This window comes from Spermophilus citellus (assembly GCF_964194105.1).
Source record: "Spermophilus citellus genome assembly, chromosome: 10".
NCBI lineage: Eukaryota > Metazoa > Chordata > Mammalia > Rodentia > Sciuridae > Spermophilus > Spermophilus citellus.
In genome coordinates this window covers 82,442,115-82,460,717 of record NC_138197.1, presented here as the reverse complement: position 1 = coordinate 82,460,717, position 18,603 = coordinate 82,442,115, and the positions used below count along the sequence as shown (strand labels likewise).

The 18,603-nt window shown below is 36.2% G+C and overlaps 1 protein-coding gene across 3 annotated transcripts in view; it reads left to right on the top strand.

Annotated features, from left to right (window-relative positions):
- Positions 1-2,705: 2,705 nt before the first annotated feature.
- Positions 2,706-18,603, top strand: part of TAFA2 (TAFA chemokine like family member 2) — a 368,454-nt gene continuing 352,556 nt past the window's right edge. For 2 of the 3 annotated variants that reach the window (XM_081311269.1, XM_081311271.1), the window contains exon 1: positions 2,706-2,948. In XM_081311269.1, coding sequence (XP_081167395.1) covers positions 2,944-2,948 — 5 coding nt within the window. In that variant the 5' untranslated portion in view covers positions 2,706-2,943. Of the gene's footprint in view, positions 2,949-4,831; positions 5,002-18,603 lie in introns of those variants that run through there. The other variant, XM_081311270.1, reaches the window with a different exon arrangement.

The window sequence follows — 18,603 nt, the reverse complement described above, 5'->3', positions numbered from 1 at the left end:
TTAATCTTTTATTTTGAGACCGGTTCTAGCTAAGTAGCTTAGGAAGGTATCATTTCTTGAAGGACTCTTCGCTGAAGTCAAAAGGTAGTGGTGATTTCTCAGAAATAGAACACTCTACTGCGGTAAAATGAAGGTCTTTTACACATCTCTCAATTGGGGCTGCTGCTCCTGACAGTGAAGCTACTTTAACTTTTAATTTGCTGAAAGGCAAATAAGGCAGCTGTCTTCACAGTGGGATGTAGGGAGTGAGTGTTGGAGAAACAGCTTCCCTTTTCATGTAAATTAAAGGAGAATATACTAAAGAAAAGTTTACTGTGACTCTATGGATTCTCAGCAAGCAGGCCAGAATGTCACACTTACTGCTTTTCTTAGGTTTTCTTTTAATTTGCCAAACACATTAGATGTGAGGGCAGATTTTAGATTTGATGGCGTTGAAATTCAAGTCAGGAATCTGTAGCATCACATCCCCCTCTGCCTCTCTCTCCATCTTCCCAGACATCAGAAACCAAAAAACTTTTGGAATAAGGTCTAAATTTGAGATTCAATGTTTTCATTAAACCTTTATTCTTTTCTTTATGATATTCCCTTTTATCATAGCATTCTTCTTGATGAATGAAAACACATTTAGCAAAGAGCTAAGGTCACACCTATTTTTCATTAAGTAGGAACTGTGTTAGCAACTTCATAAACACTGCCATGTGATCTACTAATGGTAGCAGCCTCTGGATGATTCCTTTTGATGTTGCCCTCTGAAGGTCTCATCAGAAAGCATTCCTCTCTGCATTATCCTCTTCTGACTTCTGGTGGTTTTGTTTTATTTGGCTATTGATTGGTGTTACACATCCCTCTTAGTGCTAACATTAGATGATGCTTTATCAGAGCACTTAGTGGAAAATTACTGTATATAGGTAGAAAGTTCATTGTATAGTTTGAGCTGTGTGTCTGGGATGCATTATCAGCCAAATATATGTCCTAATGTAGGACTGATTTGGAATTTTGGTAAGTTGACTCATTTAACTTATCTCTGTTATATATTTTGTATTTTGTAGGGTGACATGCATTATTTAGATGAATGCAAAACTCCCCTTTGCACTCAATATAATTCATTTTTAATGGCTAATGATTGTATAGATAATCTCATTGGGGGAAGCAAATTGTTTCCCTTTGGTTATCATTACAAATTTACTTCTGAACAAATTAAAAATGAAATCATCATCCCTGTCAGAAATGGGCAGGAAAACAAAGGCTTATTAAGAATTTGCTTTTCCCTTGGTGAACGATATTATCAATAATCATCGTAGTCTGTAATGTCTGAGGTTTGGCCTGACATATTAATTTGTGCTGATTTAATGGTTGAGAAGCCATTTTTGTTTTGCTCTTTTTTGCTCTTGCTTTTCTCTTCCAGGGACTTACAGTAGTCACATGTCTTCTGTGAATGAGTTTGCATTATGTTAATCACACTGAACCTGTAAGATGTGAGGGCAATAAAAATAAAAATTAGAAACTCAGCTCTTGTGGAAAATAAACTGACATCTCGCTCTTCCTTTTCTTAATACATTTACCTTAGAAAGCTTGTGATTTTTTAAGTATTTTTTCCTCTCTTTGAAACATATAAATCCTTCTGAGAGAACTAGACAGGACTTCTGTCACCTTTAGGACCCAGGAATGTCTTCTCTGGGGCCCAGCTACCTTTTTGGAATGTAAGTATCAAGGGAGATGGCTTCCCTGCCTCCCAGTTTCCCAGAGGGTGGGAGCCTAACTTGAGCCAAGAAGCTCAAGTAGGAAGATTAAGCCAAGTTACAAAACTGCCTTCTGCATACAGATAGGAGAAGTTGGTTTTCTGCTCTGGATAAAACAAGTTTGGTAATACAGATGGTCACCCCAATTACTAGGCAAATTTAGGATGAATTGTGTGTGACAAATGGTGCTGTCAAGTATTCTTACTTGAGGACTAGTTATTGTTTATCTTGAAAATGTGTATCTAATGATTTGTATCTGCTTGATAGGGTGAGATTTCTTAGCAGTCTTAGCAGTCTATTAGTGGATTGCTTCTGATCACATCTGACTTAATGCTTATTCAGTAATAAAAATGTTTTCTTTCTTACTATTTTTGTGGAAAATATTTCTAGGTTTGGAGAAGATTTTGTTTCTAATTCTATTTCCTCAATGGGTGTAGATTATTATAAAAACGAACACTTTGACCATCCTGTGCCCTCAGTTATGCTGTGTCTTCCTTCTTTAATCAGACGTGCAATTCAGAGAGAACCCTGATGGCCAAAATCACTGAGGATTAGGCAGTATTATATAAAGAGAAAATAAGACTATTTCATTAGCTTTTTTTTTTTTTTCCAGAACAGCATTCCAAATTCAACTATGAAAGCTATTGTGAAGATAGGATTAGTTAAGTGGCACATTTGTCACTTTTTCTTTTAATTATTACTTAATAAATTCAAACAATCTATTTTTAGGCTCATTTTATTCTATTAAAGTGATCACTATTCATTTTAAATATCACTTGCTTCCAATTATATTGTTGTAGGATCCCACAAAATGTTGAGCTTGGCATTGCTAACTCAAAGGTGACTTGTGGCACAGGAATGATTTATGCCTGTGGAATTGCAGAGGTCTAAAAATAGGGCTCGATGTTACATTAATATGTACTGCAGTACACAGGCACAATAGGGTTAGAGGAGGATGGGGTTTCATCCTAACTCTCAGTTTTCTTGCTTTTGTCTCTGAGTCTGAGCAACGCCTGAATAATTAGACACTGCTCATTTGTCATTTGTATCATTTCCTATCCATGCATACCATCTTGTTCTGCCAGCTCTCAGGTGTTTACGAGGAAGCATGTAGTCTGTAAATAGCCTTCTGCACAACTATTTTTGCTGTTTTAATTTGAAGATATTGGACTGGACAATAACAGATCATTGCTGCTAGGTTCTGATGGGGTAAGTGTGTGACTTTGACCTTAGGATGAGATCAGAAATGAAAGCGTCCAGCTAGACATATAGCAAATAATACAGATGATAAGAACGAGTCTCTGTTAGCAAGGTGAATGCCAGCCGTTCTGGGGAAGCAACCTTTCTGAATGAATGGCAAGCAGGATTTTGGTCAATATTTCCTCTGGTGTGATGCTTCTGATTTCAGCTGTAATGAGTGTGAGATGGCAGTGTCAAAAGACGCTTTTCTTCAACCTTTCTGAGTGTGAACTCTGGTCAGATGAAAGGAAGTCATGTAATTGAGTTCACACATCGGTTGTTGACAGGGATAGAAGTTGTACTTCCATAAGCTGTACTGTAGCAGGAGAAATGGAGGCTTGTACCATCCAGAACTATGTATGGAAAATATGTTTCCCTCCTTGTTGGAAGGCCTGTAGTAGACTGTTGATAAGACAGAGAGAAAAGTGATGGAGCAAATGTGCTTAGGATGGCCCCAGAGTCTTCTGTGACAAAATCTATAAGCATTAAACATTGCAGCTGTATGTTTTGCCTAAGTATCATGGGCTGTTAGATTTTTTCCTCCTCTACTATAATATATTTTATTATCTTTATCTTACTTTAAGCTGATAAGAAAATTGTCTTCTGAGCACATCCTTGTACTGTAATAAGGAATAGTTCAGATCGTGTAGGTAGTTCTGGAATGCTGTGGTGATTTAGAACTCTTCTGATACTGTGGTTTAATAGGTAGTTCAGCTCTTGGAGTTTACTGGAAAGATCTCAGGGATCCCCATCTCAGCAATAATTTTGCATTCTGTAATGGCTTCTATGTGTTGCTGTAGTGTACCAATGTGGAACACGTTAAGCTACTCACCAGCTGCTAATTTAAATACACACTGGGGGAAGTAATCTAATTTTCAGGGAGTATTAACTTGATCTTAATAAATGTTGATGTTTAATTTAATTGTGACCTTTAAGTTACAGTTTTTGAAGAAAAAAAAATCTTATGTTTTCACATGAACTGTTGAAAAGTCAAGATACTGTGGCTGATTTTTTTGATGGACCTAGAAACATTTTAAAAATAGTAAGTTTCAACCTGAACCCAGCCATTTCACTTTCATGCAAATAACAGCCTAGTGAATCTTTCCTGATATTTACTTTAAAATCAAACAAAATATAATCAAGAGAGGACAAAGCAGTAGTATAATGAGAGCAGGAAGAAAATTTCTTCTTATACTCTTGTAGCTAATTATGCAGTAAGAAGCAGCTTACTCCTATCTGTCTTCCACCTTGGCTTCTTAACCAGACAAACTCCTACTTGGGCTTCAAGTCCCACTAGTACTATTGCTTTGCCCCTGTGAATCATTCTCCAGCCTCCTGCCTCAGGAACAGGCAGAGCTAATTCCTCTCTCAGCCCCTTGCTCATATTTTGTTCTGTTTTAGAATTGACCTATATTTGTATTTTATTCCTCCCCTTGACTGTAAGTTCCGCAAGGATAGACTATTCCTTGTTCCTTTCACTATATCATTGTCTAAAGCTACACTTAGTATTAGAGTAGGTAGTCAGTAAATATTTAGTGAAAGATGAAAACAAAGAAAGGGACATACTTCAGAAATGGCCCATCCTCACTGCTGAAGTAGGATATTTTATGTGGGTTGGTAAAGGTGTCTTTGATCTCTGGTGGATTGCTTCTACAGAAGCCACACCCAGGGTCCTGCTGCTTATTGTCACAGAGATACCTTGGAACCCATTCACATTCTACAGTGCTTTGTGTTTTAGAATAAGAGCTATGTTTGGGAAAGAACTCTCTGTTGAGGGAAATTTGATGACGAAGTATTACATGATGAATGTGCATCTCTAGGTGCTATAGTTTGAATCTTACATGTCCGCCAAATGTCAATGTGTAAAGCCTTAGCCCTCAGTATGGCACTACTGGGAGGTGGTAGAATCTTCAAGAGATGGGCCTAGTGGAACAACTTCAGATCATTGGGAGGATGTCCTTGAAGGAGACAATGGGACTTGATTCCTTTCTCTGCCTCTCACTTTGGTTTCTGAGACCATGAGGTGAGTATATTTCTGCCAAGCTCTGCCATGTGCTCCTGCCATGATATGCTGCCCTGCCATGGGCTTAAAAACAACGGGAACAACAAATTGTGGACAGAACCTTTTAAACCATGAGCCAAAATATAACATTTCTCTTGATAAGGTGATTTTTCTCAGGTATTTGTTTTAGTGACAGAAAGCTCACTAATTTACCAGGTAATGATTAAATGCCTTCAATGATTATTTATTTCCACCTAAGGTTAAAATCCATTCATTATAGGTTTGATTATATATCAGTTCTTTGCACCTATAGGTTTATTTATGATATAGCCTGATATTTTGGTGTAAGCTGTGTACTGTCTGGGTCAAATTCATTGGTCAAATATGGCTCTTTGGGATCTCAGATAGGTATGGAATTACTGCTCAAGGAACTTAATCTATGGAATGCTATATCCCCAAATATCTCTATTTGAAGGATCTCTTAGGATCCTCAGGACTCTCCTGTGTCCTGATTTATTCTGGGATATTCTTGAGAAACAGGCTCTGATTCATAGTTGTTATTGAATAATCTGCTACTAAACTAGGACAGTTGTATGTTTTGAGTATTTGTGCATATGTATCTGTAGTGTCTGCTATATGAATGTTTTAAGGTATCATAATTCAATAAAATATAGGAAAATATAAGATGTAACTTATCATAATGATTAAGCTTCATTTACTGATGTATTTACTACTTACACAAACTTTTTAAGCTCCAGTTACTGTCATATGGGGATTAAATAGTAACCACCTCAGGCTACTCTGGGGTTGGACATTGCCCATCTCCAAGGAGCACCATTGACATTGTAGTCTATGTGACTGGCACCCACATATGTTTGATGATCACAAAATGCACAGCCATGCTGAGCAGACCTGATTGGTTATGAGAATTAATGAGTTACTCACTGCAGGTAGAGTCTTGATACAGTGATTGACTTTCCAGAAAAACACAAGTGATGGTCTTCATTATTATAGGAAGGTTTACACTATTCTTTTTGGATGACAAGATGAGATAAGAGGTATAATGTGGCCCATAACAAGGAATGGTGCTAAAAGGTGGGTGAGGGATTGAAAATACAATCTATTCCATAAATCATTGTGACGGCCTACTTTTAGAAGTCAGCTAGTTTACCAGAAATCTTGGACCAAACTGTGTAAATGTATAATTACAGTCACTTTTCATGTATTTGGAGGTGATTTGCTATCATTAGTCCTCCTTTCTGAAACCTAATCCATTAGAATACTGGAGGTAAGGAAATAAACCAAGGGGACATTTGGACCTCTACCAAACCTCTAGTGGTTTCAAAGACCTTACTCTTAAGACACAGAATTGAATTTTTGGATTCTCTCAGAATTTTAATGATTATTTATATGGCTTTCTTATTTTCAATCCTGAGAAGATTTGAAGGTGTGTATGTCTGTATAGAGATGCTATTGTGAAGAGGCAGAATTTCTGTCAGACACAACACACAATGACAGCAAGTGGAATAATAAGAAACTTGACCCTGAGGGTTACAAGGAACAATAAAATCTTCATTTATAGTTATCCCTGAGATATTAAGGGGGTTTATTCAGTATTTTAAAAATGTATTTGTAGATTAGACAAAGGGGAATGAAGGGAAGCGGGTGGATAGGAATGGGAAAGACAGTAGAATAAATCTAACATTTCATATGAACACATATGAAAATACCTAAGTGAACCCCACCATCATGCCCACCCACAAGAATGGAGTCCTAATTAGATATATCCTATGCTTATACAATTTTATCAAAATGAATTGTACTGTCATGTCTAACAAAAGAAGTACCAATAAAATAAAATTTTAAAAATATTTTTACATCTAAAGTGTGTTCCTAATTTTAAAGCATTTATTGACCTAGATGAAAAAATTCTGTAGGTAAAAGGAGTCAGTACGAATAAGAAGAACTTGGAGTCAGATGGTGTTTGCATTTCAGACCCATCTCTCAGGCTCACGGGATGTAAGTAAGTTACCCAAGCCTGTGAGCTTCAGTTTTGTGATCTGTAAAGTGGAGGTGATACCACCATTTAGGAGTGCTATGGTGCTGTGATGACACTGTGTGTGTTAAGTGCAGCCAGCCAAAGCCTGGCCCTTTGTTTTAGTGATTTTCAGAGTACTGAACGCCTCTTCTGCTTGCAAAGTTTATTTATTGAAAAACCTCATTCTCAGTGAGGTTGCCCTGCATTGTTATTTCTCTGCCTGGAAAGTAAGTTTGTAATGCACATTTCAGGCAATGGCTGACCACTGAACTCAGTAATTATAAAAGTTAAATGATCTTGGTATTGCTAAAAGCTTGCCATAAAGGCCATAAAGTGCTAGGGTAGTATGAGATTCTCAAAACTGTTTTCTTATTTTGTGAAGTTTCTGCAATGCTATGACTTGTTAGTTAAGATGGGAAAAAAAAGAAAAACTTTCTTTATTGCCAGTGCTATTGAAGTTAAAAATACTGATCACATTCTTGTGTTAAATGCACTTTTAATATAGTTCAGATAATGATTCTGGGCTATGTTACAATCTACTGTTTTTTCCATTTATTCTTAGGTGCTTCTTGTCATTATTCTATATCTTATTGATTTGGAGGATGTTCTAGAGACTTACACTATTGATCAGGTGGAGTGTTTCTATATTTTGTGATTTATCAGTTTTTCCCCCTTATATCATTATTATCACTAGAATAAAATGGAAAGTCCCTTCCTAGCATGGAATTTTTGGTCTTTTATGATATGTACTGGATTAAATAATTTTATGAGAACTATCTAATTCCCTTAAATTTATCTAAAATATGCCATCTGCTTTGTAACCTCAAGTGATCTTATGGTTTATTAGATTTATTAAGCAAACATTTAATGTGTAAATATAATCTAATAAGGTTCCCACAGGTGTCTAATTAGGCTTTAATTTCAATCACTAGGACTCAATGTAGCAAAATGCATGTTGTTTCTAATTCAGTAATATCTTTAAATGTTACTGGTCAAAATATGAATTAATATTTTTCTTTAATTTTAGTGTCCTTAAGTCGATGGATTCTGAAATTAGATAATTACATTGATGAGGTGATTGTTAAGCTATTGAGGGTTATATCATAAGCCAGGATTAATTCTATTTCAAGTAGCAGACAACTATAACTTAAATAGGTTAACAAAAAGAGAATCAGCTGAAGAAGCTTGGAAGAATACTGTGGTAGATTTCAGAATTTGAAGAAAAGATATAAGAACTAGAGGCCAAATGAGTGGGATCAGGGGTTCAGTGATGGCAGAACTCATTTCTTTCTGTTTTTTTAAACTCACATTTCCATTTTTTTTTTTTTACAAATTTGCTGTATTTTGGAAGAATTTTTCTGTATTGTAGGGATCATGGCCACTGCAGCCCATGCCTAGCAACTCCAGAAGAATAATGACTACTTTCATTAATAATAAATGTAACAATAATTAATATTAATAATTATTAATATAATTTCACTAATAATGGCTACTTCATATCCACTTATTAGTGACAAGGAAAACTGATTGGTTAGACTTTGGTCATGTGCCCATGAGGATGTTGGGGAAAGTTTGCTGGCCATGGATAAGTTTAGCCCTAGTCGCTTAGTCTGAAATCCTGATGAAAATCTGATGAATGTTTTAGTCTTCTACAGGAAAGTCTCCAAGCACAGATCATCTCAGTATTTGCATACTCTTTCAGGGAGTTCATGGTGTTTTTTTAGTGGTTTATGGACTTAAAGATTCTTGTGATAAAATGTTAAGGCAGCTCCTTTATTTCTGAAATCAGGTGTCAGCAGATGTGTTTTCACTTCCAAAATAGTAAATGCTTATCCATAGGATTCAAGGACATATCTTCTTGAAAGACTGTGCAGACTTTAGTTATCTGGAGGGTCAACTTTACAAGCCTAAATATCTTCAAACTTTCACAACAAAGTGGCTTTTAAGAACAATGGACATAGCTGTGAAGAGTCAGAACTTTTCACATGTTGATTATTTGATTTTCTACATGAAAGAAAATAGAGAACTCTTGAGGGATCCTGGAGTCTCTAAGTCAGGCTCCTCTATGAAAAATCAGAGTGTGGCCTAAGTGACTGGAGGAGAGAAGAAACTCACTGGGGAGAGGTTGAGTCCACCCAAACTCATGCATGGTCCCTATAATTGGCCTCTTATCTTTCACTGTTGCTGTCTTCTTAGTTCCTCTCCACAGAACAGAAAAACTATTTAAAATGTAACCAAGCCTATTATGTCAACACTGTTCATTGGCCAACCCTGCTGTGAAAACTATTGAACACAACAAACCATCATCTGGCTCCTACTTTGCCCACCTGGTAGCATGCCACTTTCACCTTCACACTGACTGGCCACCTTTCCCTTCTTCACATGTGCCAAGCTCTAATTCTTCTCAGACCTTTGCCCAGTTCATGTTATGACTTGTAAGACTTCTCTCCACTTCCCCCCTATCTCTCTCCTATGTATCTCTAGGCCTTGGTTTACTTATTACTTCAGGAGAGGGGCCTTCTGAAAGCAGAGTCCAAATGAGCTCCTTTCTGTTCATTATAATGACTGCGAGTTGTTATGACATGTTTGTTTGTTTCACGTCTCTCTCTCCTTTTATTGTAAGTGCCATGTGGTTGGTTTTATTTGCCTGGCGCCTAACACAGTGCTTGTGACATAATTCTTACTCCACAAATGCTTTTTGAATAATTGTTGGAGAAATGGGTAGAGAATTATTGAAATAGAAACAGCTGCAACAGCTGACTACAAAGATTAGAAATAGCCAGGGAGTGATAAGCAAGAGACATTCTGACTGATGGTGGAGTCAAAGAGAGAAATACATGCAAAAAGCCTACACAACATGGTTACAACCTGGGGCATGGAGCTGTGTGATCTCAGGCACTTGCCCCATGAGGATATGCACAGGCACACGCACCTGCTGCTCAACAGCCCCTGAGTGAATCCGCATGATGTTTGGGAGGCCTGGCAAGCAGAACAGCTTATTTAGCAGCTGGGGAAGGACTTTCACACCGTACACAATGACAAGCTAAGCCATTTTTGCCTGTGTTTCAATACCAGCTCCACTGGCAGATTTGGCTTCATTTGTAAGACCAAGTTATCATTATTAAAGCATTAGAAACTGTATTGCCTGCTTCAGAAGTTGTTTTCAAAAACATAATTTAAAGGCAAACTTTAGTCATTTAACTTTTTTTTCCTGGGAATATTTACAGAACTGAAATCTTAATTGGGATTTATAATCCTGGACACCCAATTGAGAAGATTTAAAAAAAAATAAACCAGACCACAGTCTTATTAAAAATTACAAATCTCTATCCTTTATTCCTCTGCCTTTTCAGCTGATATTTTGCATCTCTTTATTTATGTATAGGATCACCTTGTGGTATCTTGTGTCTTTTAGCTTAAAAAAAATAGTTTTACTTTTGACTCCATAGTTACAGGAGAGCTTCTTCATCTTTCTCCAGCTGTCTCTATAGAATTTATGTAGTTTTAGTGTTTTTATTTCAATGTGTGGGTGTTTGAATTTTGAAAGAACACCTCTCAATGTGAGCAACATTTTTTTGGCATCTGGACAGGAATTCCAGATGCATATGGGGAGTTGGGCTGTGGTTAAAGGTTTAGAGTCCATGAACTGATACAATTCCCTAATAAGAGAACCAACATTCACCTCTCTGTGTCTTTTGAAAATGGCTTCCACATCTTATCAAAGAAAGCTGGTTTTATGGTAATAGGAAACAATAATGTAGAAAGGCATTAGGAAAGATATGGAAATATACTGAGACATTTTGTTAATATCAGTCTTTGTAAAAGTTTACTCTTTGAACCAGGACTGTAATGCTCCTTTTCTTGGGGCTTTGCATAACTGACTCCTTTTTATCCTTAAGATTCAGTTTAAATATCACATCCTCAGAGAGGCTTTCTGAGGTGGGTTAGTTCACAAAAATTGGCTCAAACTTGAGAACTGGAAAAAAGGATTCTTTATCTTTGAGCAATGTCATTTTTCCTTTGTATTACTGGTGACCCAGAAAACAAGCAATGCAAGAATGCTCGAGATTATAATATAATGACAGGAATGGAGACAGATTCTTGGAACTGCCTGTGTTTTTCAGAGGCTTCCTGAAGTTTAGTGGAGTCAGGTCAGGGATCCATCAGGGAAAAGTTGCTTTTTAACCCTTTTTAGGCTAGCGTGGGAACGGGCATATCAACTTGTGAGGTCTGTTTTATTAAAAGAAATTTCATTTGATGTCAGGCATGGTTGTGCATGAGTATAATCCCAGCTACTTGGGAAGCTAAGGCAGGAGGATGGTAACTTCAAGGTCAACCTCAGCAATTCAGAAAGACCCTGTCTCAAAATAAAAAAATAAAAATAAAAAAGACTGGGGATGTAGTACTCCTGGGTTCAATTCCCAGCATCTAAGAAAAAAAAAAAAGGAATTTCACTTGAACAGTGCAATTTAGGTATGAATAGGGAGTTCATAATATCTTGCTTTGCTGTTTCTACATTTTATGGATTGCTGTGCCCTCTGGACTTAAAGAGCTTCAGTGCAGTGGACCTTACTCTTGTTGTAGATTTTTTGGTGCCTTGTGTTTTAGTCAGCTTTTTTGCTGCTGTGACTAAAAGACCCAACCAGTCCATGGACAGCCAGGTCCATTCCTTGAGACTCAAGGTAAGGCTGAACATCATGGTGGGAAAGTATGGCAGAGGGAAGCAGCTCACCTGGTGATCTGGAAGCATACAGTAAGAGAGTCTCTACTCTCCAGATATAAAATATATACCCCAAAGACACACCCTCAATGAACCACTTCCTTCAGCTACACCCCACCTGCCTCCAGTTACCACTCAGTTCATCCATCAGGGATTAATTCACTGATTGGGTTAAGACTATAACTCAATCATTTCTCCTCCAAACCTTCTTGCATTATCTCACACATAAACTCTTGGGGGACACCTCACATCTGTAGCTTAGAGGCAGAGTGCTTGCCTAGCATGCATGAGACACTGGGTTTGATCCTCAGCACTACATAAAAATAAACAAAATAAAGGCATTCTGTCCATCTACAACTAAAATAAAAATATTAAAAAAATAAAACCCCCCACAAAACTGTAACACCAGGTTATTTTCCTTATTTCCGTTAGAATAATATTTACAATTATTTATTTTGTTTCAGTGTTTAATCACTGTCTATCCTTTGTGAAGATATTTTCAGCAGGGTGGCAGTTATTTCGCTTCTTTCAGGTACATTACTTAGCATGGTACCTGACACTCCAGGGCCTTGCATTTCCTGCTCCATAGTGTCTTACTTGTGATGTTCTTGGGACTGAGGTGTCATGAGGGAGTATATATGCAAGCCAGAAAGTTAATAGGCCTTGTCTAAGAGGCCTAGGGCCTGGCATCTGAGGAAGATAATCAGCTATAAGAATACAGTTACAAATATCCTTAACTTTTGGAAAAATGGACAATTAGGAAGAATTTTTCAATGATTGATATCTTTCTACTCTCTTCTCTCATTCCTGTATATCTTGTTGGCTTTAAAGCATACATTTTCCTAATTTGTCCTAATAATTTGGCCAGCATTTTTAGCAATGTAGCACTGTAGTTCAGATAACAGGCTCTGGATTGAATTGCCCATGGTCTTGTCTTGGCTCTGAACCTTTCAAACTATTTTGGGTGGTCTTTTAATTTTTCTGATTTCACTTTCTTCAGTTGTAAAATGAAGCTAATAGTAGATTGTGTCATAAAGTTCTGATAAAGATGACATGAATTAATATGCTTAATGTGTTTAGAACACAATCTGGACAAGAGTGAGCATTCACTAGGAGCCCAAATAAACAAATTACATCATTAAGGTTATATTTGTTTTATTTTTTATTGTTGTATGTATTCTTGAAAATTGTAAAAGTAATTAAATTCTAAAGTTCTCTCTTTTTAAAGAGCCAAGAGCTACCTCAGTTGATGATTCAGATATTTTTAAAAATTGGGTAGTATCAACCTGGGAAGAATGGGGAAAGTTGGTTCCCAGTGTCTTAGGAAGCTAAGGTCACAAATATCTACTGCAGGGAATTTTTAAAACACAGAGTTTTCTGAATTTATAATCAAAGTGATTGAAAACCTCACAGTTGTTACCCCTGGAGGCTGCATAGATTTCAACTTTGCTGCAATTGCTCAATAACGTGTTAAACCTTTGGACTTGCCTTCCAAACAACTTCACCATCTTTACAAGGACATCTGCCTTTTTATTTTGTAGTTAAACCTCATTTTAGATTCAAGATAGTATTTCTCAATTTTATCATTTACCTGATTTATTGGACATGACAGTGAATAATTTTTTTTAAAATCCACTGACAAAATATGAACATGTGGCTGGGCTCTCTGAGGACAATAAAGAGTGGTGATGTTCTTAAAGATAGTTTCCAGAAATGTTCTGAACATATGACACCAATATTGGGAAAAGTTTGAACCTTGCAAGATTATCACTTTAAGGAGAATGATACCTATTTGGATGTATACATTCTAATCATTATTATCTTTTAGCTAAATTTACAGTCTCCTGGGGGGGGGGTCTGATCAATTATTTGCTTTTAAGATATCTAACTAGTTTGAAGCCAACATTCATTTGAAAGTGTGAATTCTATTAGCTAACACAACAACAACAACAACAACAACAATTAAAAAACTGAAAACACAGAACAAGCAAACAAACAAAAAAAACCTTCCAGCAATCTTAATATGCAATCTATATTTGTCCTTGCTGCAGTTTGCCATTAGGCATTTATCATTCTAATTACACCTATTCAAAGCCGTCATTTTCATCATTAATACTACCTGGATCAACTCTTAGAATGCACATAGGATTGGATTATGTTAAAAGCATGTAAATGTGGTCAGTCATTGTCTTCCACTACAGTGCATTCCTGAGGATGATTCTAAGAAGGAGATAATATTTTCCCAAAGGACTAATAGTATTGGAAGTTGTGCTCCTACCCAATGGCTCAAAGGCAAATAAATCAGAAATATAGTAAGAATTCATTATAAAGGGAAATGGTAACAGCAAAGTTCTCTACTTTTGTTTAAAACAACAAAATTATATACCAAGTTCTATAAAATATCCATAAATATACTGGACTATTGATTATAAAGAGGGTGTCAAAGAACAACAAAGTCTTTGTATAGCAAATAAAATTTCTAGTGATGTGTAAGTTTGGTTGGGAAACTAATGTCTTACAAATAATTAAACAGTGATTATTTATTTAATTATAATGGTTTTAAAAAACTATATGGGATTTGGGTGGAGATGAATTGCAGGGTCCATGTCTCTTTGAAAGTATCTATAAAAGTTATGCCCCCCTTTTTTTCCATTTGCAGATGGATATGTTAAAAAAATTATACCATTGGCCTTGGAATCACTGATTCAATCATTCAATAAATATATAGTGGACATATGCCATGTTTCAGGTTCTGTTCTAGACATTTGTGCTACTGGAAGTTGAGGAGAAGATCAGGAATTATCAAAGGAGGCTGAGAAGGAGTATAAGGGAAACCAGGTGGGTATGATGTCCTGGGAGTCAAAGGAGGAAGTTATTCTATGGAATTTGGATGATTTGCATTAGGTAATATGAAGATTAAGAACTGACTATGGTTTATCGAAATGGAGCCTCATTTGTGCCATTAATAGGAGTGGTGCTGGTGGGAGTGAAGGCCTGACTCAGAGAAGATGGCAGACTGGAAATTGGAAGTAGGAGTTTATGCAACTCCTTTAAGGAAGTTTGCTGAAAAGGGTTGAAGAGAAATAAGGTGATAAAGGATCAAGTTTCCAGTGGGAATAAGATGCAGAAAGTTAGTTTTAGGAAAGTGAAATCAAAATATTTGTGTGTTTATGGTAGTGATTTGTGGAAGGATACTTTGGTAATAGAAGAGAAAGGAGAGGAGAGGGATCAGTGTTCCTGAGTAGGTGTTCCCCAAAAGCTCTCATGTGAGACAATGCAAGAAGGTTCAGAGAAGAAATGGCTGGGTTACAAAAGACTTAACTCAATCTTAACTAATCTCCTGATGGGATTAATTGAATGGTAACTGAAGTAAGGTGAGCTATGGCTGGAGGAGGTGGTACATTGGAGGGCATGGCTTTGGGGTATATATATTTCTATCTGGCAAGTTGAGAATTCTCTCTGCTTTCTGATTGTCATGTGAGATGCTTCTCTCTGCCACACACTCTGCCATGATGTTCAGCCTTACCTGGAGCCCCAAGGAATGGAGCTTGCTGTCCATGGACTGAGACCCCTAAAACTGTGAGACCCAAATAAACTTCTCTTCCTCTACAATTGTGCTGGTTGGAACATTTAGTAACAGCAGTGAAAAAGCTGGCTAAAACAGTAGGCACGAGGAGATGGGGTTTAGTGAACAATTTAGGATTGGTCTTAACTTAGAGCACAGACAATTTATCCATGTTATGAAGAAAGGAGGTAGAGTATGTGGGCACAGATCACAGTGAGTGAGTAGATTTAGCAGTAGGTACTATTATACTTTAAATTTAAAAAAATGTTCAAAGGGTTCTGTTTTATTGCTCAGTATCACACCAAAAAATGATTAGCTGAAAACAATATGTCAATCAACTAGATACTCTGGTGATGCTCTTAGACTGCTTTACCCTTCTTTGGAAGTTCATTAAAAGACTTAATTGAAAATCTTCAAAAGGTACTTTAAAATTTCTTTCCTAGAATGAGTATGAGTTAGGGAACAGTGCTATGACTGAGTATGCACATTACTTTTAGTCACTGAATGAATTTAAAAGAACTGGATTCACCTTAGGTGTAGCCATTAATTTAGGACATTCAAATGATTACACATATGACTAATGATAAAAGCTAGAAAATAGTAAGAGGTTTGAAATAATGTGTCAGACTGCCAATTGAGACATCTGTTTTGATGTTCTCTCAGCCTCAACCTTAGCTTCAAGGGGAGCTTGATGACACTTTTTTTTTTTGGTATGCGTATAGTGCTGAGAATTAAACTCAGGATCTCACACACACTACACAAATGCTATACCACTGAGCTACATCCCCATGCCAATCTCACACACACTACACAAATGCTATACCACTGAGCTACATCCCCATGCCAACCATTCTCTTCTTTATCTTAGTGATAGAAAGATTGTAAAGTGTATGGCATGAAAATGTAAGAATGTATTTGGAGAGACATTACATAAGTTTTCATGCATTTATGCTAGTTTATGCATTGTGTTAAAGGGGGGGGAAATATCAGTATTCATCTAGTATTTAATAAGTAGATGTATACCTATGGTATGCAAAATTTGTGCCAAGTTCTGTAATGATGTTATTTAATGTCAAATGGAATTCACTGCTCTGAATTAAAACGAGAAATATAGACATAAATTCTATAGTTACTTAAAGTAAGAAAAAAGTCACTATGGGCTGGAATATTTGTAGAAAACTTCTTGGATGAAAAAAGGTGGAACTTGGGTTAGAATTTCAAGCCAAGTGTTTGTTTTGGCACCTTAGATAAGAAAAGGACATACATGAACTGAGCAAAATACTTGGCATGTATTAAACACTTGACAAACACCTGTTTGATCAATTTTGCTATATAATATATGCAAATATTCAAATCTTTGTTCCAATTCTTTGAAAGTGACAAGCTAATGGAGAATAAGCATGAACATCTATATCTGTATATGAGTTAAAAATTCAGTTTTGCTAGCATTATCCATTGTTAATGATTAGAAATCTAACATTAGTCCAAATTGAAGGGATTAGAAGTCCTATGAAGGATTTATGAAATGTTCTAACAAGAGTCGCAGATTTCTGGAAAAGACTGAACAACCAAAGTAGAAATACTTTTGCTCATACATCTTGATCTAACTGGGAATATTTTTCTTGGAAAATGAATGGTATGATTCAGAGTACATATTCTTTTAAAAAATTGACACATTCAATAAAAATGAGCATGAAATAATTAAATGATTATAAGAAAGAGGTAAAGAATAGACTGGTTCTTCAGTTGACCTTGAGGCTCTGCTACTAGCACTGGTAGCTACTCTATTTCAATCCCCAACTATTTCTCCATTGCCAAAGGAAACTATCTTATTCACAGTCTTGAAGCAAGCACCTGCTCTTTCCAAATCAGCAGATTGCTCAAAGTGATGCCAACAGTTTTGTTTAGAAACCTTACTATTTGTCAAATTGTGAAAGCATGCTTATCTTTTTTTCCAAAGTGGAAACATATTTTATTTGATTTTGCAATATAATTCTGATGTGTGATAGAGTTGAAATTTTTCTATTAGATTGTGGATGTATAAATGACTGCCAGGAGATTTTGTTGAGTCCGATTTCCTATATACCTTATCATTTATTTGTAGGAAAAGCTTTCCAATTCAATACATTAATTGAAATTCTTAAAGAAAGTCCCTAAGAGTTTAACTCAAGTGGACTAGAGGCTAGAGACTACTTAAAAATCATGCTGAATTTTATCCACTGGAAAAGCCCAGATCTGAATGTGAATTGAAAACAAGGGAGACCAATGTTTAATAAAATGAGCAATCTGCAATGGCCTGAAGGTAGCTGTGTGTGGACCACAATATTCAGGCACCTTGTGAGCATGGGTAATATTTAGGTAGCACATAATTCATAAAAGATAGCATCTAAATGTTATCCAGATTAATTTAGAATATAGGATGCAACGATGAGTGAGGTTTGTTAGATCCATGGAAATATCTGTGATTAAAGAACTCTGTCAAGGGAATAAAGCAAATTATGGTGGCAAGATGAATGATATTTGCATAGCAAAAGCTGAATATGTTACCAGCAGCTGTTGGTCTCCTTGAAAACCTGAAAAAATAATGGGCTTAACCTATCTCTCTAATCCAACAATGCTAGCAATTACCTGTTTCAGCTCTGTGGTATTTAAAAGATCATTCAGATGCTTCTGTGAAACAGGTATTTAAAAGATTGGACCAGGTTAACAAAAATACAGATTCGGTTAGCCTGAAGGGACACTCTGTCTCTTTCTCTGTCTCTTATGATGTTATAGCTGAATTTAGACTGCAGTTAGGTCCTGCTTTTTATATCCTGTTTGGCTCATCGTAAGGCTATCAACTGACAAAAACAATTGCTGAAATTAAAAAAAAAATCAGCATTTCAGTTCTTGGGCACTGCTAGGTTTCTTCTATTTAGGGTAATATTGGAAATCATAGTATGTAGATGGTTCACAAAACCAAGGCTTAAAATAGCTTGTAAATTATAGTAGTGAGTGAAGACATCAATTCCCGTTGAAACACAGCTAAGCTTTCTATTTGCTTTTTTACTCAGATCACATCCAGACAGTCCCCAGTTAATTATCAATCACTTATTTTTTTTTCAAAGAATATATTGGTATAGTAAGAGGCTTTGATAGTAGCTGGCTTTCAAATATCAATAAAAGGGAATAGTTTTATTACCAAGTTTTTCTGTTAATTTGGCTTGAGTAATTTTTAGGTTTGGTCTAAAATAGTATTTTGGTCTTGTGAATATCTGTTGAACTTCAGAGTTGTAAAAAAACAATTTTAGAATTTTATAG